At 44.0% G+C, this 26007-nt stretch overlaps 4 protein-coding genes across 5 annotated transcripts; 1 reads left to right on the top strand and 3 right to left on the bottom strand.

Moving 5' to 3' along the window:
- The first annotated feature begins 20 nt into the window (after window positions 1-20).
- Window positions 21-3123, top strand: LOC100381558 (uncharacterized). The gene is made up of 4 exons (NM_001366752.1): window positions 21-357; window positions 506-611; window positions 2265-2364; window positions 2688-3123. Exons 1-4 carry the CDS (start codon window positions 138-140, stop codon window positions 2793-2795), a joined length of 534 nt encoding a protein of 177 aa, NP_001353681.1. The 5' UTR covers window positions 21-137; the 3' UTR covers window positions 2796-3123.
- Window positions 3124-3832: 709 nt separating this feature from the next.
- Window positions 3833-5308, bottom strand: LOC100037786 (WUS1 protein). Its single transcript, NM_001112490.2, has 3 exons — window positions 4909-5308; window positions 4641-4765; window positions 3833-4537 (listed from the first exon to the last, which is right to left on the bottom strand). Exons 1-3 carry the CDS (start codon window positions 5306-5308, stop codon window positions 4100-4102), a joined length of 963 nt encoding a protein of 320 aa, NP_001105960.2. The 3' UTR covers window positions 3833-4099.
- Window positions 5309-13303: 7995 nt separating this feature from the next.
- LOC100217038 (putative TLD family protein) lies at window positions 13304-17197 on the bottom strand. Of its 2 annotated transcripts, none has more exons than XM_008669146.4 (6): window positions 16183-17197; window positions 15103-15269; window positions 14667-14905; window positions 14399-14598; window positions 13836-13961; window positions 13304-13735 (listed from the first exon to the last, which is right to left on the bottom strand). In XM_008669146.4, exons 1-6 carry the CDS (start codon window positions 16987-16989, stop codon window positions 13637-13639), a joined length of 1638 nt encoding a protein of 545 aa, XP_008667368.1. In that variant the 5' UTR covers window positions 16990-17197; the 3' UTR covers window positions 13304-13636. The 2 variants fall into 2 exon arrangements, with proteins under 2 accessions (XP_008667368.1, NP_001136882.1); NM_001143410.1 differs by having other exon boundaries at window positions 13322-13735; window positions 15103-15266; window positions 16183-17121.
- Window positions 17198-19981: 2784 nt separating this feature from the next.
- LOC103648341 (peptidyl-prolyl cis-trans isomerase NIMA-interacting 1) lies at window positions 19982-25607 on the bottom strand. The gene is made up of 3 exons (XM_008672828.1): window positions 25599-25607; window positions 23637-24273; window positions 19982-20476 (listed from the first exon to the last, which is right to left on the bottom strand). The coding sequence occupies exons 1-3, from the start codon at window positions 25605-25607 to the stop codon at window positions 20352-20354; spliced, it is 771 nt and encodes a 256-aa protein (XP_008671050.1). The 3' UTR covers window positions 19982-20351.
- Between the last annotated feature and the right edge of the window lie 400 nt (window positions 25608-26007).

Below are 26007 nucleotides of genomic sequence, written 5' to 3'. Positions count from 1 at the left end.
TCGGTCTCTTAAATCTCTGCGTCCCTGCCGAGCTCACCGTCGCCGCCGTTGTGGTTGTGGACTCGTGGGGGTCGACTTCCGCCGCCGAACTCCGCTGTGTGACCTAAAGGGAATCGTTCTCAACGGCGGTGGGAGCGATGGATCCGAGTTCCGGGAAGCCTGAGGAGGTGGCGGCTTACCAGAGCAAAGAGGCCAAGCAGGCGAGGCTTCAGTCCATGCTCGCCGCGCTCCTCGACGACCCCATACTTGCCGACGTCACCAGGAAGCCCTCCCTCGCCGACGTCGACACTCTGATAAACCTAGAGCTCGGCAGCGCCATGAGGCTGACCGTTGTCAAGTTGGATAACACTTCCTTCGGTACGCATCGATCCCCTTCAGACCTCACATTTTTGTTCCCCTTTTCATCAAATTACCATCAGTATTCAGTAGATGCTGTAGTCGTTGTATCCTGCTGTATATTTTAATCAACTTGATTGCTTATATGCTTCTTTTATTCCTGTGAAAGATGTGGCGGTGTTGAATTCCGCCACTGTCAAGGATCTGAAGCTGGCTATCAGGAAGAAGATAAATGAGATAGAACAAGAGAAGATGGGGCATCGTCATATCTCATGGTAAGGAAACAACCGTTCCTGTTTCCTCTTGAAAAAGTTCAGCATTTCCTGTGGACAATTGCATACTTCTAGGGCTAGTTTGGAAGCAGGCAAACCTAAGGAGAAAAAACCTCTCATAAATAATTAAATATCTTATTCAAATAACACCCTTTGGGATTGCTACCCTGAGAAATGACAGGGATCCCAAAGAAATTTGAGTTTCCAAACTAGCTCCAAAATGGTTATTTATGCTGTGCATTCGCCTTTGTTATGCTTGTTACCTTGGCATCTAAACTGGCTTGTCCTAATTTAATTTATGGTGAATGTTCTTAACATGCTACCAGTGGACCTTTATTATTCCATATCATACACTGAACTCTTTGAGCAATCTGAGACTACTGCACATGTATGTCCTGTAAGGTATGTACTGACGGTTGAACAGAGACACAAAAGCTAAAGTTTATTTTTATTTTCAGTTTGATTTTGCACGAAGTGCGGGCCTGGTGCAGCGGTAGAGCCTACCGTCTGTAACCGGAAGGTCCCGGGTTCGAGCCACAGCCTCTGCATATTATGCGGGTAAGGCTTGGCGCTTAAAGATACCCTTCCCCAGACCCCGCACAGTGCGGGAAGCCTACGGCACTGGGTACGCCCTTTAGTTTGATTTTGCACCTGAGGTTGACCTGCTTTGGCTTCAAAGTTTAATGTGTATATGTATGGGTAGGCAAACCTTTTGTCGTTCGTCCCATGTTTTTTCCAAGAATACAGCATTATTTTTTCTGTTTGAACTTAAGTAAATATATTTTTTCCAAGATTGAGATCAGTCTGCTGTGTACATAAAGAAGTTGCTGGCCTAATTTTGGCTTCTCAGTTATCCATAACCACATGACCCGGTGTTTTCTACACTTTCTACTACCCAAATACATGATATTCTTAATCCTTGGCTCCTACTGTGGCTTTGCTTCAATCATTTACTCCGAAGTGACAAAGTGTGATCCCATTTCCATGGTTTCAACTTTCCATAGCACTCTTACTGTCTTACCTAACAATATGGGTGGTACTCGTCAGTTCGAAGGGTTTCTGAAAACTGAATTTAGTATTTAGTGCTGCTAGTTCAGCATAAACTGTGGTGCTTATTTGTTGGAGTAAGCCTATCCGGATTGCATTGCATTTTTGGCGAACTATAAGTTCTGAATGGGGCAACTATTTTATTTATGTACAAATGCTGCTAAAAGATGGGTATCCCATAGTTTGTTTGCGCTTTCACAAGTATGTTTAAGCTCATATGGCCATATATATGATTTACTAACAGGACTAAGCACAAAACTGATTGTGCTTCTACCTTTATGATGTTGAGTAGGCTAAGGAATGATTATGTCATCCATGTAAAAGCTAGAGCAGGATCACCACTGGAGGTGTAATTACCAACCCATTGTGTCCTTACTCCTTAGTACAATGTAATATTGCATTATTGCGGGGTTGGCAGTTCTGATTTCTGAAGTTCAGTTATGCTTTGTGAACTACATTATTCATCATTTTTTTTTCTAATCAGGATAGCTACTATACTGTGGAATCTTGTGAGTGTGTTGGTGTGCACTGAATAATAATGATAATTTTGAGTTGTGTGCTGTGTGTCCTATTAATTCTTGGGTCTTCATTTATATATGCTTGATCCAGGAAGCATGTCTGGGATAACTACTGCTTGACACATCACAATGAGAAGTTGATAGAGGACAATTCAACGCTTTCTTCTTATGGCGTTCGGAATAACTCTAAGGTAGGTCTTCCTTTTAATGAATACATATAGTTTATTATTTTTATTTTTACACAAAATATGCATGTTCATTTCTGGAAGACCAAATAAGGTGGCTCCTGAAAACAAGAGCAGCCGCTTAGAAGCATCAACCAGTGTTGTTCGCCCTTTAATAGTTGGATCTGTTTCTGTAATGTTTTATCCTTTGTTCTATGTGTTTTTGGCTGGGTGGCCTTGTGGACATTTTAGTCCCCCGCTTCCAATAGTTTGCTTTGAACTTATAACAAGGCTCCTCCCAATCTTTCTAAAGAAAGTTTTACATCTCTGTCTCTGTTCTGTTTATCTAGGTCTGTTTCTCGCCGCACGTCATGTCCAGAGTACATCGGAAACACTCGAGAAGAAGAAAACACCGCTTCTTCCATGGTCTTAGCAGGAAAGCTAACCCCGCCCTGTGATTTGTTAGCTATATAGGAGCAAAGCTGGTGCCAAGCCGCAACAAATGCATCGTGACTATCATCCTTGTCAGTAGTATGGTCATTTCAGAAACGTGATCGAGCCTTGGACTGTGTGAGTTTAACTGGAAGTATGCATGGATTATTCATTATTCATGGAAGCTATGTCAGGGTCTCACATTAGCTAGTACTCTTTTTATGTTGCATTTATATGGATGAAACTATGGCTGTTTTTTTTTTACAATTGAACTGTAGTTAGTGGCTAGGTTATGAGAACTCTTGCTCTATACTTATTCAGTGGCTAGGTAATGACAATTCTTGTTCTATATAATGGTTGTTCGAGTGTGAGAAATTCACAATCTCATAATTTGTTTTCCATGTAGAAAATGGCTTGCTTGCTTGCTTTGGTTCATACATCATCAAATACTTGATATGACATTGTCCAGTCCAATATAATGGCATGACAACGGATGCATCATGCACATGTTTTGCATGGTCAAAGGCAGAAAAGAAACCAGAGCCAGGCATGTGAGATAGTGTATGTACGTACATACCCTTATATATAACCAAACATGATCATTTCAAAGATACGAGGGGAGGAAAAGCAAATGTGATCGCTGGATCCCTGAAAGTATCATGGAACACTAGCCAGCAAGTCCAACTAGAAGTGGTCCCGGCCCTGGAGCCCTGAAAGGCTGGAACTACAAGACACCAGCAGCTGCTAGTCTGCTACTGCTAGCGCTGAGAGAGGTCTCTCAAGTCTCAACAGACAACAGGCGAGGTGAGCTTGGAACAGCAGACATGCAGTGCAGGGCGGCCTCATTCCTTTTTCTTTCTGGAAGTCACAAAAGAGAGGGAGACAAGTTTGACACGACTGTGACCCTGCCCAAACTAGCCCCCAATGAAAACGCACTAGAGTTCGCTGCACCACACTGTTGTACTGGACAGCCGGTGCTGCTACTACCATACACAGCGCACACACACACACACAGACACACACATACATGAGGACCACCGCATGCAAATGCAATGCAAGTAGCTAGAGTCTAAAAGCCCAGCCGGCAACATGCATGCATGTTAATGCCTGTGCAGCTGCCTGCAAATTCGCTATCTAATAGTACTAGAGATCTCCAAACACTATTGCCTTCACTCACACATGCTTCTAGAGTACGTAGTAGTAACTGGTAGCTATTGAACCTAGCTAGGACAATGACAGCAACACTATGGTCAGTTGGTCACTAGCCACTACTCCTTCCATAGTTCCATGACGAGAATTCAGAGCAGTGGCAGCTTGCGTCGCGCTGCTCTCACATGGTCCCTGCAGGGTAAGGGGAGCACCAGGAGCTGAGGCTCAGCTCCAGGGATGTTGCTGCTGCATCCTGGCTGCCGGTGCCGGGCAGCAGCTGGGCGTTGCTGTAAAAGCTGTACTGCTCTTGCATCTGCATCAGCTGGTGTTGCTGCTGGATCGCAACGGAAGTGGCACTGCCAGTTGGGGTGGGCGCGGCACCCCAGAACGGAAGGTAGCTGCTGCTGCTGCTGCCGCCGCGGATGGCCTCGCCTGCTGGGACAGACTGCCGCGGCCGCGGGGGCTGCCTATCGTCTCCGCCGCCGCCGGTCGGGAAGAGAGGGAGCGTCTCGGGCGCCCGGGTCACCTTCGGCGCCAGCGCCAGCGCCGCCATCGGGTCCTCCGACGACGAGGAGGAGCATGCCCACGGTGACGCGCCGCCCATCACGCCCATGTAGTCCTGCGCGCGCCCACGCACCGCAGTTAACGATGCACACATATGGAACGTACGTGTCGACTTGTGTTGTACGTGAAACTGTTGTGCGTGCAGTCCAAGGACGAACCTGCATGAAGCATGCCTCAGTGGCCATGGCAGCAGCGCTGCCCCAATCGGAACTCGTGTCCAGCATCACAGCGGAGCCATTGCCGCCGGCGTAGAAGCCGAGGGTGGGCGACGGAGGCGCCGCGCCTGATGATGACGACGCATGCACACGTACGTACGTACGTCAGTTTGCAATCACAAATTATGATTCACATATATATGTATAACACGGGCGATCGAATGAACGGAAATAATTAACGCGTGCCCGCGTAGTACTTACTGGTACATACCTGAACAACCTGAAGAAGGCGACAACGAGAGGACGCCAAGGCGGTGGGCGCTGTCGTCGGCGGCGACGGGCACGTTGACGTCGAGGTTGGTGAGGCGGCGCTTCTGGCGCTCGCGGGCCTTGTGGTTCTGGAACCAGTAGAAGACGTTCTTGCCCTCGATCTTGCCGTGCTGCCGCAGCATGGCGGTGATGCGCTGGATCTGCTCCGAGTTGGGCGACCGGATGCCGCAGCCGTAGTAGAGCTCCTTGAGGATCCTGATCTGCTCCGGCGTCGGCGTCCACCGCGAGCCGCTAGGGCGGCACACGGCCGTCGACACGCCGCCGCTGCCAGCAGCAGTGCCAGTGCCAGTGCCGGCTCCGCCGCCGCCAGCACTCCTGCCCGCGCCCACGTTGGCCGCCATGCCTCAGCAGCTGGTCACACCGGCCTTCCTGAGCTCCTGTGATCTCTCCGGTCTGCGCCAAGGAGGAGGAGGGAAGGGTTTGCCGCCTTGGCCTTGCCTTGGAAAAGGGAGAGGCATTGAGGAGGGTTTATAAGGAGGCCGGGGTGCATATCATAGGAGCTATAGAGGCTAGAGGAAAGCTAGCTAGCATGCAGAGAGAGAGAGAGAGAGAGAGAGAGAGAGCGCGTAGCTGCGTGCTAGGTGCATGGTGAGATATAGGTTGGCGCCGGGAGGAAGGATCATGGGATACGACGATATCTTTTGGAGAGAGACAAGTGAAGTTGACACACGAATAAGCTGTTTGGTTTGAGGAATGATCTAATCCATCGTCTTCTCACTCATCACTTTTTTATTTGGTTTGTGGAATGGATTGAGTTGATCCATCATCACCTCGTTCCTTATAGTTATTTAGTTAGTACTAATATGAGGAATGAGGTCATCCCACCAAATTTGAGGAATGGACCCATGATGCATCACTACATTTTGGATTAAATGATTCCTCAAACCAAACACCCCCGAAGGCTCTAGCTTCGGCCGCTTCAACACTTGTTGAGAATTTGAGAGAGAGAGAGAGAGAGAGAGAGCGCATGCAGAGTAGGAGGTGTGTGGAATGGCAGGCTCCCCTTGTGGCAACTGCACCCGCAACGTCTAGCATGGCCAAGCCAAGCCCCTGTCTGTCTCCCTGCTTGATGCAAACTGCAAAAGGCTACCCATGCAACCATGCCATATAGCACCGGTCCATAGTATCACTAGGTAGTGCATCATTGCTCGCTCTAGTATTTTTTTTCGAGAATTCCTCTAACCGAGATGGTTAGTTGATCTATGTATCATTTCTTAGGTCCTAAGTCCTCCGTAGGAGCGAATTTTAGGACGTGGTTAAAAAATCTCCTCGTTTGTCCCACGTCAAAGCGTAGATCTATGGTCCGGTCTGTCTCGGTCGTTTCTCATATGAGCTACGGTACCGCTATGTATGTGTGAGGAAGGGATTCAAGAGTTTTCTCGACTTATGTGAGAAGCTATTCTTAATATAATGTCAGGAGATGTCTTACCCCATATGTCAGTTTTTTTTTTGCTTTAGTACTCCCTTTGTTTTGTTTTAGTTGTCGCTGGATAGTGTAAAATTGAACTATCCAGCGACAACTAAAAAGAAACGGAGGGAATATTTTTTAAATCGAGCAACTCCCTGTTTCCATTAACTTGCATCTAAAATACACTAGTTCAGACAGAAAGAAGAAACACCCAAATTCTTTTTTATTTCCTGTTGATTCATTTTATTTAAGAAATTGAACATGTGTTACGAATTCAGGATGCGAAATGTACGCCATGTTTTTCACACAGGCGGAGTACTAGTAGTAGCCTTTGTACGGTTTCTTCGGGACGCCATGATCGTTTCATGGACAGGGTGAAAGTCGTAGCTAGCTAGGTACGCGCGGCAGGCAGCCTGCATAATATTCGCGGCCGCGCGCGCACCTTTTGTTTTTCAGTACCACCAGTGCGTGCGTACGTACACACGGTGGCTCACTGCCTCGGCCTCACTCTACGAGCTAGCACTTCTACTCCGGCCGTATGTGTGGTGTGGAAATACATGCAGTATGTACTAGCACTGCTGTCCCCCGCTACCGAAAACTAAGAGAGTACCATTACAAATTTGAACCCAAACTTAATTAGATTTCCGCAGGTTCTCGTCTGAAGAATTTACAGGGAAACAGTATTAAACATTATTATGCTGCTAAATACATTTTATTTACGAAAAAAATGTTTACTATGATTAATTTAGTAATGCTTCATAAACGTTAGTATTCTTTAGATATAAATCTGGTAAACCTCCTTAAACTAGTTTAACTAACTATTAGCATCGTCTCCTAGCCCTATAGCAGCCTGATCTAACTTTGCTGACACATATTGCTGATAATTAGCGTATATATCTATCAGTACCTGGCTTGTGTTCGCATTCACTTTACTAATTTTTAGCTGCTAACCATTAGCGATATAGATCTAATTAAACGTAGTCTAAGGGATTGTATGGCACGACAGTACCTGTACGTAGAGTGCTCCAGCTTCTTCTCTAAGCTTTTTTTTTCCTGAGATCGACGTAAAGCCAGAAAAAAAGACTCTGATTATTAGATTAATTGTGTACTTAGAGGTACGGTGCATGGTAATGGACTCTAATTTTTTTTATTATAAGATTTAAGAATCGAATGACCGAGCTATATTTTATTTATTTTTAACTAAAATTTATTAAAAATCTTAATATATTATTATAAAGAAATATTTAGATCGTTATTATTATAAAAAATATTTAGACCGTGATCCATCACCACCATTATGGGGGTATTTTTTAGAGGCAAGCAAAACGACATTCTAGAGGCGATGCTGCGCGCAGATAATAATAATAATAATATACCTTTCTCTGCCTATAGTGAAGTTAGGGATGGATATCGAGCCAGCTCGGCTCGGCTTGACCGAGCTCGAGCTGGCTCGTTAAGGAAACGAGCTGGCTCGGCTCGACTCGTTAAGCAACCGAGCCAGAGAACCAGCTCGGCTCGGCTCGTTTGCGAGCTCGAGCTGGCTCGTTTAGCTCGCGAGCCACAACAAAAAATAGTATACATGTGTATATACAACAATATAATCAATTGCTAGTTAATTTCATACTAATTTAACACTAGAAAAGACTAACAATACTCATAATTTTATACATCACATTATTTAAACCCTAAATTAGCATTGTTCATCACTTATTAATTCATCCAATACATATATAGGCTTCGTTTTGCAGATAAATGCTAGCTCATTCGAGCTAACGAGCTGGCTCGAGCTCGTGTCGAGCTGGCTCGTTAACGAACCGAGCTGAGATGTTAGCTCAGCTCGTGACAAAATTGAAACGAGCCGAGTCGAGCCGAACCGAACTGAGCACGAGTCGAGCGAGCTCACGAGCCACGAGTATTTTGTCCAGCCCTAAGTGAAGTAGCCAGCATATGAGCCGCCCTTGCACAGCGATATCATTCATTTTCACACAGTGCTCGATCCTACCACACGCAGTAACAGACCTGATCCAGCTTGTGCTCATCGCCGCTGGTCAGTAAGAATGGAAAACGTCTCGTCAAAGAGAGATGGAGCATGCCGGATAGACGCAGTACATCAGTACTGCATCAGTACGTGTTTGGGGCCATATATAAATGCCAATATTGTTTTCTATAAATGTTTTAGTCAATTTTAATAGTCGAAATATTGAGTTGTCTTCCTTTATTTTTGACGGAGTTTAGTTTATTACTATATATTCCCGTCAGAATACATAGAGCGCATGGAATGTTGTTATGTGCATACTTTTTAATTATACACAAGAACTTATAGGTATACATTCGGGTCGCTCGGCCCGGCCCAGCCTAAGCCTGAAAAGGCCCGTATTGTTTGAATTTCGGCCCGTGCCGGGCCGGCCCACGACCTGACACGTAATTGCTTAAACGTGCCGGGCTCATTTCGGGCAGCCCGAAATTATAAAAGCCCAAAATTCACATTAGGACCCGAAATTCACATCAGAGCCCAAAATTCAAAACAAATTTAATAAAACAAATAAAAGGTAAGACAAATAAATTTGGCTAAAAGCAAACTTAATATTTGTATTAAGTTACCAGAGCTATGCAATGACTACCTCGTTTACAAATTATTTTGTTAGAAAGAAAAAGAGTATAATCAGTTCTATATAAAGTTTGTAAGTTCAGTTCATTATCTAATGTTCATAACAAAAATAAAATTACATCACATACTCTAATTCAAAGCTACAAAAAACATCTAACTAACATTATCTCTAGCTTTGTGTTCTTTATCAAGTACATGAAAGTGTCGAATGAAGTGTGATTTTAATAAATATATGGGTCTTTTCGTGCCTCTATATGGGCCATTTCGTGCCTGCCTTAAACGGGCCGTGTTCGTGCCCGCCCATGGGCCGCGACCTCGGCCAAAACCCGGACCGGCACTAAAATATTTCATGCCGTGTCGTGGCTGGACCATGCTTTTTTTTTTGCGTGCTTCGGGCCGGCCGATCAGGCCCGGCCCAAATGTACACCTATACAACATACAAGAACTGTTTTGAAAGTAACGTGCAGAAGGTACTTTTCTGTGTGTTTGTAATAGCAAATCATATAAATTTGCTAAGTAGGAGTGTATGCATGCATAATAATGGTGGGTGTGGCAGATTACTTTCCTCCTCTTCTTTTTTTTTCAGTGGCAGTGAGGAACTTGTTTGCGTGAGAGACACAGATGCATTTGCATGTCACTGGTGTGGGGTTGCCAGTTCCCACAGGAGGAGACAGAACACAACACATGCTGTGCAGGCGGGCTCCGGCCCTCGTGATATCTTCCCACAGTGATGCAACTTTTTGATCTCCTGACTTCGGGAAAAGAAAAAAAAAAGCCTTTTGATCTCCCCTAGCTCCCGAGCTCCTGCCCCTCTCTAGTATCCTTCTCCAGCGAGGGACTGAAAGGAGGATCATGATTGCTCTGTAGAAACTTGTCTCTCTCACTCTCTCTCTCTCCAGAGTCCAGACTCCAGACTCCAGTTGCCCTTTCTTCCCGGACCCTATCTGCACGTACAGAACCTAAGGTCCTTCCTATTACGGGCCTGTTCCATAGGTCTGCCCAGCAGCCGCACAGCTAGCTATGAGAGAGAATGAATTGTCCTGCCATGCCATGCAGCATGTCTGATGTCTAACTTAAGTTAGGCCATCAAGTGCTTCTTGTTATGTACACTACAGTAATGGTGATAGGGAGAGGAGACCATGAGAGACTGGAGACTACAGAGAATGTGCTGGACTGCTAGTTGCAAGTTTGCAACACACAGGGAGAGAGGGATGAGGAACTGGAGTGGGAGAGCCGAGATGCCACATAAGTCTAGCTGCATGCAGTGCAGGCCAGGCAGCAGTTAACTGAAGCTGAAGGGTGCCACTACGTACCACCACTTGTACAGCTAGTCATCTAGCCCCACGCCCCCACCCGCCACCCTAAACTCCAGACCAGACCATGAGTGAAAGAGAGCAGGAGAGGCATGGTTATATTAAGAGAAGTTTCCTATTATGTGTTGCTGGGGTGTTTAGGGCTGCAGGTGTCTGCCAGGGAAAACAATGATGCCTTGAGCATGCAACCCCAGGCCCCCACCTTGAGAGAAAGAACAACTCTTGCTATAGTAGCTCTGGTAGCAGCTCCAAATTGAATGGACCAATTTATGGCTAACCACCTTATTAGCAGCATATATACTTTTATGTCCTCGAAAAATAAATCATCTTTCAATGTTGTTCAAGTTAGACTGTTTGAACCACTGCACGGTTAGCTTCACAGAAAAGAATTAATGCTCTCTCTGTCTTAAATTACTAGTCGTTCTAGTCATTTATTTTTATATCTATATTTAAATGAATGCTAATGAATTTATATGTATACATTAAATATTATATGAATCTATTAAAATGCTAAAATGATTTTTTTTTAATTTGGGATAGATGAAATAGAAAATAAGTATATATGAGTAATATCGTTTCCTTGTATGAGTATGTTCGTTTTTGAAGGAAGTTTATTAGCTTGTCAGACAACCTGAAAAGCAAGTTTATTTTTGAGATAGAGGATTAGTATCACTCATGGGCCCGGGAAATTACTGGATACAGTATATATATGCGGTTAGGGTCTGTTAAGCAAGGAACAAGTACGCTTGTGAAAGAATTAAAGAAAACTATTGGATTGCTGCAGGACACGAATTAATAAACACATCAAGATTAAAGTCAGATGTTTATACTGTTACAATATATAGAGTTAAAACACTGTAAAAATAGTAGAAGCAAATATAGATTAAATCCAACCGAAGTCAGTGGAACTGCAACAGACAAAACTGAGACTACAAAGGGACACAGCAGTGCAACTGCAACAAGACAGAGCATTTTTGTTTGTTTGTTTGTTTGTTTGTTTGTTCTGGATTCCATCCTCCACACGTTACACGTACTTCCCAGTATCACAAAAGGTCTTGTCTAGGTGTCTTTCACACAAGCTAAAGAAGGGCCGCGAAAAAGATCCCCATCAACGATCCTTCTCTTTCCGGCCGGACGGGGCACTGCTGTGCACGGAGAATCGCGGCTTGTGGCGATGTCCATGATTTGCATGCTAAAGACTACCTTCAGTCGGTTATCTATCTCTGTTCTCTGTTTTTATATTCAAACTCTATTCACGGTAAAATGTAAAATTGTGTTTTAGATAACTATATATATATAGGTGAACCTGTAAACACGTCATAGAAGCTGCTAGAGACAAGCAAGAACTAATAGATATTGATTGGTGAATAGAATTTAATTAAAAAAACAAGAAGATTTTAATTAGTCATACGCGCCCGATCGAATGGATCGACGAGCAGCTAGCTAGCGCTGGCCGATCGGCGGACAGGCGGCACTAGAGCAGCTAGTCCTACAACGACCGTACTAGGTAGTAGGGGTACAGGATTTCCGCGGTTGGTTCAGAGCGCCAATCATGTCGACGATCCAACGGAAGAAGACGACGAGACGGGGCCGGGCTGCAGTGCACTGCAACTGCAAGCCCGCGTGCCTTCCCGAGGCGCTGCACTGAAGAACTGTAATGTAATGTAACCAATCCCTGTTCAGCGAGCTCATCGGTGTCCGTTTTACACCACCATCGATCGTCTCCACGTCGTATCATTTCTTGTCTTGCCGGCCGTCTGCTGCTGGTAGCCGGGTACTGGTAGCTGTATCTACTGGTACTGCAGCTCTCTCTCTCACACACTCACACACACTCTGTTTCTCGTTATCAGCGTGCAGCGTAATCTGAAAAAGAAAAGATTCAGCAGAAGCCGCACGCATCATCTTCGTGATCATCAGCTAGTAGTAGACCAAATCAAGAGCGACAGGTTGGTTCAGACCGATGGGCCGCTTGCTTATTCAGGCTAGTCGATAGTAGCATGGATAGCATCGGGAGTACGAAGCCAACAGTTTTTTTTTTTTTTGGCTATGTGATTTTAATCTGGCTGTGACTATAATTTCTACAGTATTTTATTTCTATAAATTTCAATTGTATTAGTCTGAACAGCTGTAACAACTGTGACCGCAGGTCAGTCGAACTGATATTTAAATCGTAATGACATGGGTTGCCTATGAACACCTCTTTGATCCATCGACGTCTCTATCCGTTCGTATATTCTAAGACCGACTGTACCCATGCGGCCATGCGAATGCGAAAATTGTTTGGTCCGACATGCGCACGCGAGAGCAGGATCTGCTGGAGACGTGGATAAGTGCATCGTGGTCACGTGAAATGCATATGCAAGAGCATATTCACATACCACGTAAAATGCGCATAATTCGTATGCCGATGGAGTCGCATACGTACGTGGAGTGCTGAGTGCAGCATCCTAAAAACAAAGTACTACCTCCGTTCATTTCACAAATATATGATAATGATAAAAAAAATTTCAAAACTTTGACTATTCCTTATTCAAAATATTTATTTAAAATATAAATTTTTATTTTAAGTTACATTCAAACAACCTTAAGTGATAAAATAAATTAAAACAAAATAAACGATAACTCAAGATTATTTTTAATAAAATATGTGGTTAAAGTTTCGAAAAAAATCAAAGGCGATAAATATCTGTGAACCGAGGGAGTAATTGGTTTGGGAGAACCGGACAAGTATGAAGTATTCTAACAACACTGGCCGCACCACGTGGTCTTCGAGGAGGTTCTCGGCGGGCATCTTTGCGAGAAAAGAAAGGAAAGAACAGGCTCGTCGGCGAGCATCTCCGGTGGTCAAAGCATAGGCTGTCCGACAGAACGAGTTGTTGTTAAGTTTTCCAAAACTAAATTCAGAAAACAGTGATGATGACCTTAACCTGAACCCTTCATTTTCTCTGCGTCATTCTGTGTGGGACCCTTATCTGGGTACATATATTCATGTACACTGAACGCGATATAATTAAGCTCCGCTCATGAAAAATCCAGCATTGTTTCATCAGTTCGTTCAGCCATAACAATTACAGTATCTGGCAGCCATTGTGCCACACAACACCAACATCAACATGAACCTCCCCAGCAAAAGGGGTACCGTAAGACATGTCAGCAAGCTTGGACACCATAGACCTGTCCAGAATCTCCATTTCATTTATTGGGAATTACGTTCTGTACAAATCTTCTTTTAGTACTTCAACCTAAATAAAGCGTGTGACCCAGCCAAATGCGCAAGCAAAATACTCCTATGTGCAACAAACGCTGTCGTCTGTACATCCCCGGAGGCTGCAAACCAAAATCACCGGTCTTCCCGTCGAACCGTGTTTGGGTCCGACATCATGTCCATCATCATCTTCTCTGGAGAGTCTTCCCAGCTAGCAAAAGTTTTGAGATCAACCTGAAAGAGTAAACGGGAATATTGTGGGCATGCATGCACGTTTCAATAACGATGAACATGGCAACAAATGGTTCAAGTTTGCTCTTAGTCTTGGTAGTACCTTTCTTCGCTGCTCTGAGAAGATGTCCTCCCTCTTCTTGTACATATTCTGCTGTCGTTTCGTTGCTTCTCCACCCAGCCCCCATACCTCAACATCAAGCACTGAAGCCTCAACAGGCAAATAACCCTGCATTACCCCAAAACCATAATCTAAATTTGTTAGCATACATAGTTAAGCGTACAAAAATAAAAACATTCACAACCTATGCCAGCACATGAACATGGTAACTGAGTGGGCTTATTTGTGCTCATCACTAATAGGGCGTGAGTTATGATTTGTGGAATGTTCTTTAGGAGAAGGTGGGAGCAATTCTTAAATGGGAGTGGTCAATCACCCTATTCTATGCCCTGAAAACGCAGTGTCATTTCAAAAGCGCATCGGTAGATCAACTTTTGGGATAGATAATAACATATTTGAATCCAAACAGAAAGGAAGATTGCTAACTAAATATCTTCAGCAGAAAAACAGCAAAGCCTAAATCCAAGATTGCAAATAAGGTGAAATAGTGCACAAAGGCAATCAGGTTACTATATTCCTTGGACACCAGTAAATCTGAATTTAACCTGATTGGGGATGAGAGAGCCATGTTGATAAGTTTTATCAACAGCATGGTGTCGTACTAAAACTCCCGAGAAGTCTTCATCAAGAAAGATCCTCTCATTTCCAATTGTTCCACCAAATGCTAAGCCAACGGGCTTTGGATTCGCTTCATAAGCTCTTATCTGAGGATGTAGGTGGCAGTACATGAAGTTCTTTTCCTTGCCTGCTAGGTTAGGGGGTATAGTAAGATACTATTAGCGCAGACAAAGTTATGGTCAATAAAAGTCATACCAGATGGTGGTAGCATGCGGAATATTGGATGTGCGGCACAAAGGAACCCAGAGCTACCATAAAAGGTATCTTTGTTCTCAAATCCCTCCTCGGTCAATACACCAATCACCCATCTTCGATCAGAATCAACATTCTCACCACCACCTTTTGAGAATGCTGAAAGTAGAATCAGCATTGGCCCTTTGTACCCCTCAACACAAGACCAGAACCGGCTCAGTCCTTTTCCATGAACAGATGACCTACAGACAAACATTTTTATCGATGTTAGTCTTACTACATCCTTAGGAGAACCGACAATGAGATAATATATATTTAAGTTCTTAACCAGATTTGGAAAAAAAATCGCACTCATAGTCAACTAAAAAATGCAATGTTGTACGAAAACTAACATACAGATATAATCACAAGAATAGATATCATCAGCGCACCAAGTTACCTATAAAGGAGGTCTTCTGTGTCCATTCCAATAACAGAAGCTGACAGCAGCTTTTCACTCAACTTGTTTCTTAGGCTGAGGGCAATTGCCCATGCTCTCCCCCGTGTTAGCAGATAAACATCAGAAGTGTCAAAGGTTGTGCTAACAGTTGAAACAGAGCTCTCCTGCTTGTGACGAGTAAGAACTCCAGTCAATTCATGAGATAACAAAAAAAAGGTTCAGTTGAAGAAAAAAATATAGGCATGGTTCCTTAAAAAAGGCAAAATAAATAAGGATCTATTTATCTAGAAGAGAATATCATCAACACAATTTCACATTGTTCAAACCTAGCGCAGGAACTGTTTCCAGAGCACATTTTTTTGTATGTAAACCCCAACTCCCACAGTAGTGGACTTAGTCGATCATCATTATATTGTAGAATCTGTGGCTGGACAACTTCTACCAGAATTCTTTAGAGGTAATTCTGAACTGTCATTCCATCAAGTACCAAAGAAAAGGTCCAAGATATAACATTACATAATTTGCTGATACTTTGCAGAAACAGGACAATCTGGAGACAAATTTCAAACTATATTTATGTATGTAATATATTTGTATATTATCCTAAATCATATGAGAGAGATAGTTATATACTACATTTATGTTATAGCGAAGCAAGTAGAAGAGTGTGCTATAAGTTGTGTATCGGAAAAATAGCATTTAAATTTATAGAATCAATTTCCATCTATCAACCCATGAATTTGAGATATGCTTATATGATAATTCTGGAAAGTGCTGGAATGTCACATTCTAAAAAAATAGCCTATTCCATCAGTAAGATTCCAATTCCTCTAAATCAAAGGAAACAAACGAGACTTAACAGATAATGAATAACTGTAGAATATATTAGGCTACAAGTCATGATCAGTAAAAAAACAAGTATAAACAGAACAATAGAAACTTTTTTCTACACTTATGTATGATCTATGAACTAACAAGGTAACAACAATGTCGCACATATTCTACTGATGACACTAGATACAGAACAAACGCATCCAACGTTTGACGGACGCTACAAATTCTGCAATATAATTTGATTACCTCCACAGAGTCAGCAGCCAGGGACCGGAATTTGTCCCGCACATACCGCGAGAGGCAGTTCCCAAGGCCGAAAGGCGTGGACAGCACCCACGACATGAACTCCTGGACCTTCACCCCCTTCCCACCGCTGGAGACGTCCCAGCCCCAAACGCCTGCATCATCCGTGACGACGCCCGCCGAGACGAGCGCCGACAGCACCAGGTGCGTCACGTCCGGGAGGAGCACCGTGACGGGCTCCGATTTATCTCCTCCGTCACTGACCACCCTCGAGGCCGAAGCGCTCCACGCCATGACCCAGCACACCCAGAGGAACACTGCGATCTCCTCCGGCGCGAGCTCCCCCACGACCTTCCCATCCTCGTCACCACCGCCCTCGTCCGGCTGGAGCTGGACGCCGCAGGGTGCCCCCGCGCCGGCGCAGGCGGCAGCGTACACGCGGAGGAGCAGTGCGAGCGAGCGGGAGGCCGTCACGCGCGCGCAGCAGCGGTTGAACCCCCTGAGGAACTGGACCCACCCGGCGCCCCCGTCCGTCACCGCGGCAGCTCCGTGGCCGAAGAATTGGGAGGCGATGGCGGGGCCGAGCCCCCCGAGGATGCCGTGGAAGTGCGGCGGCGGCGGCGCCGGGGATCCGGGCAGACGAAAGGAGGCGGGCGGCGGCGCGAGGGCATCCGGCAGCGCGTTGGCGGCGGAGCGGGAGAAGGCGGCGCGGAGGAGCGGGAGGGAGAGGGCGGCGGAGGCGAGAGTCTCCTGCTCCCGCTGCTCGTGCGCCTCTGGGGACGGGTTGCCAGTCGAGGAGGACGCGCCCATGGCCGGCGAGGTGTCGGTGCCGCGGCGAAACGGCGATGCTGGATGGGGATTGCTGAGGCGCGCGGGTGGGGAGAATGGTGGCGTGGAAAGGCGGAAAGCTTGGAGACCACCTAGACCTAGCCGACCCTTGGGAAGTCCGATGGGGCGGAGATCGGAGAAGTGGGGGGCAGGCAAGTGAAGGAAGGGAGGTGCGTGGCGGCAACGCGCGTCCCTAGTTGATTCGCCACTCGTCTTGGATAGATAATGATCTTGTTTCTTGGCAATAATTAATTCACGACCGTTTAACTTTTCATCTACCTTAAGCTGAACTATATATTCTCGTTGTTTAGCCTCGTGGGACTTTGCAAAATGCTGTTAGTCAAAAACAAAAGAAAAGAAAATGCATGTTTACGCATCTTAAATCGTCGTGCCCGAGCTTTCTTGAGCTTTTCGAGCGCACGGATTTGAGGCCACCACCTCCTCCTCCCAAACAACATAATCTAACCTAACCACTAGAGCACATGACGTTTGAAATATATAAATGGTATTCCCTTCGTTTCATTTTAGTTGTCGCGGTACAGTACAAAATTAAACTATCCAACGACAAATAAAAAAACGGAGGGAGTAGATATTATACATATTATGTTATATAAAGGATCGATATATATACTTTTTTCGTTCCAAAATATAATTTGTTTTAAATTAAACATGTATTCATTAATCAATCTATGAATGTACTACCTCCGTTTTTGAACGTGTAGTTCATTTTTGAACTAAAACGTGACAAATAAAAAAAAATGGAGGGGTAGTTTGTATATATGTTTACAACGTGGACAAAAAAAGGGCTAAAAAACTATATTTTAGGACATAGAGAGTATATACTAATAATTTGAAAATCTCTATTATATTTAAGTGGGATTTTCTTCATGTGTCTTCCTCCAACATCCCTCCCATATTGAACCACAACCCTCCCCCTCCCACACTCAACTTCTAACCACTAGAACACATATTTATTTGTGTTCTACAAAGAATAGATATTGTAATATTATGAATATAGAAACTATAGTGACACTCGGGCAACTGACTACTCAAGTCTAAGGGTGTGTACGACGTCATTAAAAACATTGTGTCTTCAGTGGGTAATGAATTGGAGAACCGCCTCTTCGCTAAGCAATGTTTCTAGCGCTTGGCTCGACGATGAAGATATGAAATTGTGCTTGTGTTGTACGATGAATGTTGTTTCTTCCCGGTCTAGTGTGGTATGGAATCGTGCCTAAGTTGTATTTATTAAAACATTTAATCTAAGACACAACATTGAAATTGTCTTCTGTATGTCTTGTGCTTGAGAACTACAAAGAGGGTTCTAGATTGTATATGACCTAAGACGAGCCGAACATGAGTAACTCACGAGCACTCGAAATAGATGTGATGCTATGTTTTATATTAATTCTTAAAAATATTATGTTTAATATTTCAGCCCCTGTTTGAATGAGACAAGCTTCAGTTATAAAGTCCTAGATCTTAGTGCACACTATAAGATCGTTTCAAAATTTAAATATTCAAACTCGTTTTTAACACATAAATGTATCAACAAGTTGCAATCGCTCCATTTTAGATTTATCTAAACATAGCCTAAGGCTGGCCAGGGAAAATGAGCACTCATTGTTGGCTTAAAAAAGAGTTGTCTCAATCTTAAACCCTTTTTAGAGCTTTATTTAGCTTCAACTTCACCGTTATTCATGCAATGTAGACTGTTCTTGATTTTAAATAGCAAGCTATAGTGATTCTATAGTGTCATTGTAGCTGCTAAGAAAAGCTAGGCTAAGACTATGTCCGGCAGATCGCGTATATGGTCGTACAAAATATTATTTTGTAATATAGATGGCACTGTTCAGAGTGGAGTTTGAAACAGAAAATGAATAGAGAATTAAACATAATACTGTTTTTAGTATGATTTTAGCTTCTTACCCTGGTTATTTTCTCCTAAGCGAACTCAACAAGTTTAGATGTCGATATTGGAGGGCATGAAATTGAATTGGGTTCAATTACAAATCAGGCATGATTTTGAAATGAGATGTAATTCTAATACTGTTGTTTGGATGTCAAGGAATTGGAGTTTGGAATTGGATGGTCCAATTCCACTCAATATAAAGGAGTGATGCTCTGTATTGGGAGAGGGAGTTTCTAGCTAGTCCAATTCCAGGAAATTGGGTCTTTGATTCCAAATCCAAATTTCATGTGCAATCAAACCATAAAAATCTGGAAAGCTGATTCTAATTACTAATTCCATGCTTCAATATCTACATCCAAACGAGGTACTATGTTAATTGTCTCGGCGTTTTGGCTAAACAACGTTTCAGAACACCAGAATAATCAAAATAAGAAAACAAACAAAAAACACTGAGTATAAAAAGAAAGATATATTGTAGAAGCCAGATGATGAAAAATTTAAACCTAAACACAAAATATCATTACAAGATCCAAATAAACACACCCACCCACTAATAAAAAAACATAAAAAGAAGAAAAAGGAAGCCGGCGACCTGGAGGAGCCACTCGTCAAATGAGGCGTGACCTATTGACATTGACATGATTTTTTTGGCTAATTCGTGTCTTATGCTCGATCTGAACTTAAAATATTAATATTTACTACACAGGATATCCAATTTCAATTTGTTTTCACCGTTATGTTCTTTACCATTCTATCTTCAAAACAAGATCCTACGAGAGTATGTTTCAACAAAGAAAAAAAATGGTGAAATACGGATCAAATGGCCATATACCCTGATTTGGCTATAGCCAGGTAAACCATGCATCCAAACACTTGCCCAAAGTTTCACAGCTGCGGCCTTTCGAAAGAATCTGCAGCCTGCAGCGAGCGCACAGCGCAGCATCATACCCACCTCTAAACTGTTGTCTGCACTCAACACTCGCAACAGCAAATTCAGGATTAGTTGGCCACAGAATTCAGGGGCATTCTGGAGAGAGTATGCAAAATTCACGGAGGCAAAGATGACATAAAAACAATCGACATATACTCGTGTCATAAATACCCAAAATAATCTGATCCCATCGTAGCCGTGAGCATAGTTCCAAACCACAGGTCTCCAGCGAAGTTTACAAAAGGAAGTCAAACATCCCATTTCCTAAGGGCATAGGGATTGTTTGGATGCGCGTGTATATATTTCAATTCAATCCATATAGGTTGGAGTAGTTTGGTTTGGATTCAAACCACTCAACCATGTGCGTTGAGGTGAAGAGATGAGCATCCAAACAACCGTCTAAGAGAAGAAGAAAAAACACGCACAAATTCACCAATGAAGCAAGAAACCATACAGCCTCTCCAAGGCATCCACCGTGTATGGATACTGCAGCAGGTGCAGTCAGCCAGTCCTCTTGATGATGTGCACCCCGCTCTCTGTATCAACCACGTCGCTGATCTCCCCGACCTTCAGAGCAAACGCGGCCTTCTCAAAAGGCTTCTGCATCTTACCCCTCCCAAATGAACCTGCAACAAATAACCATAAACTTAATCGTCATCGGCCGTGGATTTTAAATGTTTAGAAAATGATATATGAATCTGAACAGGGTTGGATGAGAGTGATTTTCACATTACATCCATAATGAGGCTATATTCCATGCCTTCTAAATCCAATTCAAAAAATTTCTTGCATGCCAAATTCCCAACAAATCTCTTGCACTAGAATTATTTAGCAAATAATAAAATGGAATTGTGCTGGCTACTTAGTCGAATAATAGCACTGCTCTAACACATAGACATAGTTGATAGGCTTGTATCCACTATTGGACGAATCATGCCTAATAATGCTGCATTAACATTGGTGGAAGCATTGCATTAACATTGGTGGAAGCATACATAACAATTGATTGCATATTTACCGAAGTTACCATGCATTACATCCGATTGCTATAGCCTAATCTCTCAACAAAGACTCCTATAACACCAGACCACTAGCTTACACACTGTCAATCAGGAAATTTAACAATGGCAAAAAATGCTAGTAAACTAAATCGTGTTTTCATCTCCTTCCTTTTACTCCTCTGCATGCTGCAGCATTCAGAACCCTATCCAGCCAGCCTTCTCCGGGCTATCCTTTTTTTTCCTCCAAGGACGCAAGAGAACTGTGTCATTTCATTAAAAAGAAAAAAGGGGCTACAAAGGATAGGTCAAAAGACCAATCCTGACCCCCACCCCCACCACCACCAGAATGTTACAAAGGGAGAGCCGAGGGACCAATCCAAAAACCCGACACAGCACCAAAACTAAAAAACTGTAAAACCAGCAAACACACACAATGACACAACCCAGCTCAGCTCCACACAAGAGAAATAGAGAATTGCAATCTGCTGAGGCCTCCGGCTCCAGCAGAACACCAGAGGCCACATTCCACTCTCACAAACACCATTCACTAAGCACCTGCAGTTATCCAGACCAACATATCCATGTCAAATCCCATGTCCAATGACAAGGCATATACAACACATGATATTTTTTATGTCCAAAAAAGATGTTCCAATTTTCCAGCACAGCAGCGACACACCTGAGTGATTCTTTTGTTCTCTTAGACAACAGCTATCTGCAGTACACCTATTGCGGAGCCGCATACAGGCACATTGCAGCATACCAAGAACAGAGCCTAAAGGTGATGGACATCTAGTTCATTCAGACATCAAATCTCTGTGGCTTAGGCCCTGTTTGCATGCACTAGAGATAATAGTTATCTTCTAAAATTAGTTGAAAACAACCAATCAGTCTAGCTAATAGTTCAGCTATTATCTACTTTTAGCAAATTAGCTAATAGTTAGCTAGCTATTTGTTAGAGCATCTCCAACAATGAGCTCTAAAATAGAGCCCAAAAATTGAAATAGAACCATATTTAAAGTGTTTAGGGCCTCAAAAAATTACTCCAACAATTAGGCCTCAAATAATATTATTTAGGAAATAAATAGTTGTAGATTAAGAGGAAACGAGGATAGGACTCGAATATACGGGGCACTATATTTAGGACCCGAGAGACCAGGCCCTATAATCGTTTGATGAATTTTAATGAAATAGGGACACTGTTGGAGGGCGTTCTATGGTCCCAAATAGAGATGGCCAAACGGGCCGCCCGCCCGGCCCGGCCCGGCCCGGGCCCGGTGAAGCCCGGCCAAAAACCGGGCCGGGCCTGCTGTGACACCGGGCTTAATCTTCTGTCCAAGCCCGGCCCGCAGCGGGCCTAAACGGGCCGGGCCGGCCCGTTTAGCACGAAAAAACGGGCCAAAAAACGGGCTAAACGGGCCGGTAAGCACGTTTTAGTGTAAAAAAACCGGGCTTAACGGGCTTAGAGGTAAACGGGCCGTGCCGGGCTAGCCCGCCGTGCCTAGTTTCCTGTCCAAGCCCGCCCGCTTATTCTACCGTGTCGGGTTCGGACCGGGCCAAAAAAGCGGGCTTCATGCCGGGCTCACGGGCCTCGTGCTTTTTGGCCATCTATAGTCCCAAACCATATATCTCCAACAATAAGTCCTATATTTGAGTTCTCAAAATTAAAATAGGACCTGATTTAAAGTGTTTAAGGTCACAAAAATGTTAGTGACTCCAACAATTGAGCCCTATAACATATTATTAGCAAATAAATCATGTTATTAGGAAATAAAAAGGTTACAAATAGTATACAAAATGAGAACAGAGCTCCGGTATATGGGGTACTATATTTAGGACCCGAAAAACCAAGCTATATAATCGTTTGATGAATTTTTGTAAAATAGGACCCCTGTTGGAGCATGTTTCTAGTGTTAGGGCCCTATATTTCGAAATAAGAACCTCTTTAGGGCTCTCATTGGAGATGTTCTTAGCCAGCTAATTCTACTAGCAACTTTAGCTAACTAACTATTAGCTCTAGTGCATTCAAACGAGCCATTATTCTTTGCTCCTACAATGGAGCAAAGATGAGGCAACTAATGCTGTAACGGGGTTCCAAATTGGCAAGCATGCTTCATCACCATGGCTCCTAGCAAATAGTACAATAGTACTTGTCAAAAAAGAAGTTCTCTCCAAACATAAAAAATACAGAAAGTTTTAGTTTTTAGACAAGCTTTTCAGTATTCCCCGTGATAAAGCAGGACAGGAACCACAGGACTTCCAAAAATAAAATCCATGCACGGTACAGCAATTTTGTCTTACTTGGCACAAATGATGGCACTACATCAACTGCGACTGTTTGAATAAGAAGTAGGATGTTTCTCGTCCGAAATTCTGGATTACAGTGTAACTACAACACTAACTTGCCATTACTGTGCACAATTAGATACCGAACTCCGTTCTTTTTATTTGTCGCGGTTTACTTCAAAAAAGAACCGGTGGGCGACAAATATTCGAGAACGGATGTATTATATATCAAAATAGCAATCCTAACATACAAGGCAGCCACACCTACTGCATCTAGAATTCTAGATCAGACTGGAAGATAATCCACCAGAGACAGATATTTCCTTGTCCTGCATGTACTATAGAAGTTAGTATTTGTAAGTCTAAGCAGGATCCAAAACAAGAGCTCCTATCCCATCCACGCAACCATTCAACCGCTCACCAAAAAGCAAACCCTACAGAGAGGGTATATAGTTGGCCAGCAGGATTTGAACAGTAGGATTTAGCACGGAGCACTGACCGAGGTCACCGCCGCGCTTGGCCGAGCTGCAGTCGGAGTTCTCGGCAGCGACGTCCTCGAACTCGCGGTCACCGGAGACGATCTGGTCGCGGAGCGCGCGCGCGAGGTCGGCCGCGTCGTCGCGTGTCGTGGCGGAGATGGCGACGCCTTCGGGATCCCGCCACGAGGCCTTGCGGCGGGAGCCCTCGTGCTTGATCAGGATGTGAGAGGCGCGCACCTTCTCGTCGGCCGAGGACGGCGGGCGGCGGCCGTGGTGGTGGTGGTGGCGGTCGCGGGAGCCCGCGGAGGAGGAAGAAGGGTGCTCCGGGCGGCGGCGCTTGTCGGCTGGCCCCGGGGTGGGGCCAACATCGCCGCTGGGCCGCTTGCGCGCGGCGTCGCCGACGCCGTCGGCGGCGGGGCTTTCCGACCCTATCTTGTCGGCCCGGGTCGCGACGCGCCGCGGCAGGCAGCAAAGAAAAGCTCGGGCTGGTTGGTGGTTTTGGGCTGACACACCTAGCTTGTGAAGCTGGGCCTGGCAGCATGTGCAGTGGTAGGTATATATGCAGGAGCGGTGGCGGTTGCCATGGCGATCGGCCCGGACTGGATTGGATTCAGACTGCGCCTGATGAGTGGGATAAAAGGAAGACAAGTGGAGTGACTACACAGAGCGACAGAAATCCAAGAGACACATGGGTGCTTAATTAATTTCGAAAAAAGTCCCTTCCTTATATATGACTAACATCTAGACTCTAGGAACGCTATGACCCCAGAAGAGATGAGAAGGTCGACGGCACATTTTTCTTTGATTACGAATAAATAGGACATAGAATCTACTATACAAATTTATATTCTTATTTTTAACATTGAGCTTGTAAAGATTCATAAAAAGCAAACCTCAAATTCATTCTATATTTTCTCAAATGGTAGATATAAAATTTGGTATGAATTTGAAAATGAATTCGGTAAATTTTTCAACTTTTTTTTTGTAGAGGGAAAATAATACATAAAACAATTTATGTTATATTTTATTCTTATTTTTAATAATGTGCTTGAAAACATAAAAATATCAACATCAAATTTTATACATATCTATTTTAAAATATTAAATTTGTCATAACAGTTCGGATTACCACTTTCATCCCTCAGCACGAGTGAGGGGAGGGGTCGAAAACTCATGGGAGTGAGAGGAAACAGACGAGAAATGGTATAAATAATTTATTCATTGGATTTGAGTGCGTAAAGAAGAGAGGATTATCTAGTGATATAAACTGTTGGTTTTGATAGTGTTAAATCTGGGTGCAATTTTTTGGTGAGTTTAGTGGAGTTTAGGTGTGTGGAGGTGATTTGATTGGGCGAGTTTTGCAAAGTTTAAACTAATAGGTTATATAGTGGTATATATAATTCAGTTCTACCCTTTTCTTAATACATAATTTTAAATTTTCTCACTATACATTTAGAAAGAGAGGCATATATATAAAGCTAAAAGGACTTCTAATATAAAATGGAGAGGTTAAACAATAGGTTATGAGGGAATGATATGATTGTCGGAGGGTAAACTCCAGCCGGGTGGCAGAATGCACCCGTCTAATCCTAGAAATAGGGGACTGCCTAAGGTTATCCTTATGAGATGGATGAACACAAAAACACATAAGGATTTGGAGTGGTTCAGGCCGCCGAAGCGTAATACCCTACTCCATTGTGGGTTGTATTGTCGAGAGCTCGAGAAAGCCCAGGTCTAGATGTAGATGTCTCCGAGGGAGCTGGAGTGTGAATGTCCACTTGTATCGTATGTGTCATCCCTTTTACAGTCCAAGGATGGCACATTATAGGGGATGGATCTGGACTCCGACAGGTGGGCCCAATGTTTCAGTATTTATTATGTACAACATGGAGCTATAAGTGCAATAACGGGCTAAGATCTCCTTCTCCTCAACCATCGTGCGTATCTTCCGACCAGATCTGTTGTTTATCCCGTTTGCCGACCTGGGCCATAGCGGGATGTTCCTAGTATGTTGATGTCGTTGGGCTAAGCAGGCTGACATGCGCGGGAATTAATGTGATATCTCTGTGTTGTCAACTCTAGCCCATACTATAGCGGGTGTATCGTCGTATGAGTGACGCTTCATGATGCAGTTGCCTACTTGTATGAGATGACCGCCTTGGGAGCTCGCGTTTATCATGAGTGTGCATTAAATGCACCTAGTGTGGTTGTGACGTTGTGTGCCTCGGTAGCGCGTGGAGCGGTCTTGTCAACCTGTTAGACATCTACTCTACATGTGGCATAGTGTGCCATGGCCTATCCTTATTAAATATAGGCAGCGGGCCTGCAGATGGGAGGCTTGCTTCTTCCCTAAGGCTTGAGTCGGATGCCTTAAAGCCACATGGCAGCACC

The sequence above is a fragment of the Zea mays genome, chromosome 2, assembly GCF_902167145.1.
Source record: "Zea mays cultivar B73 chromosome 2, Zm-B73-REFERENCE-NAM-5.0, whole genome shotgun sequence".
NCBI lineage: Eukaryota > Viridiplantae > Streptophyta > Magnoliopsida > Poales > Poaceae > Zea > Zea mays.
Note: the sequence above shows the minus strand (reverse complement) of the source record. Positions and strands in the feature narration are given on the sequence as shown.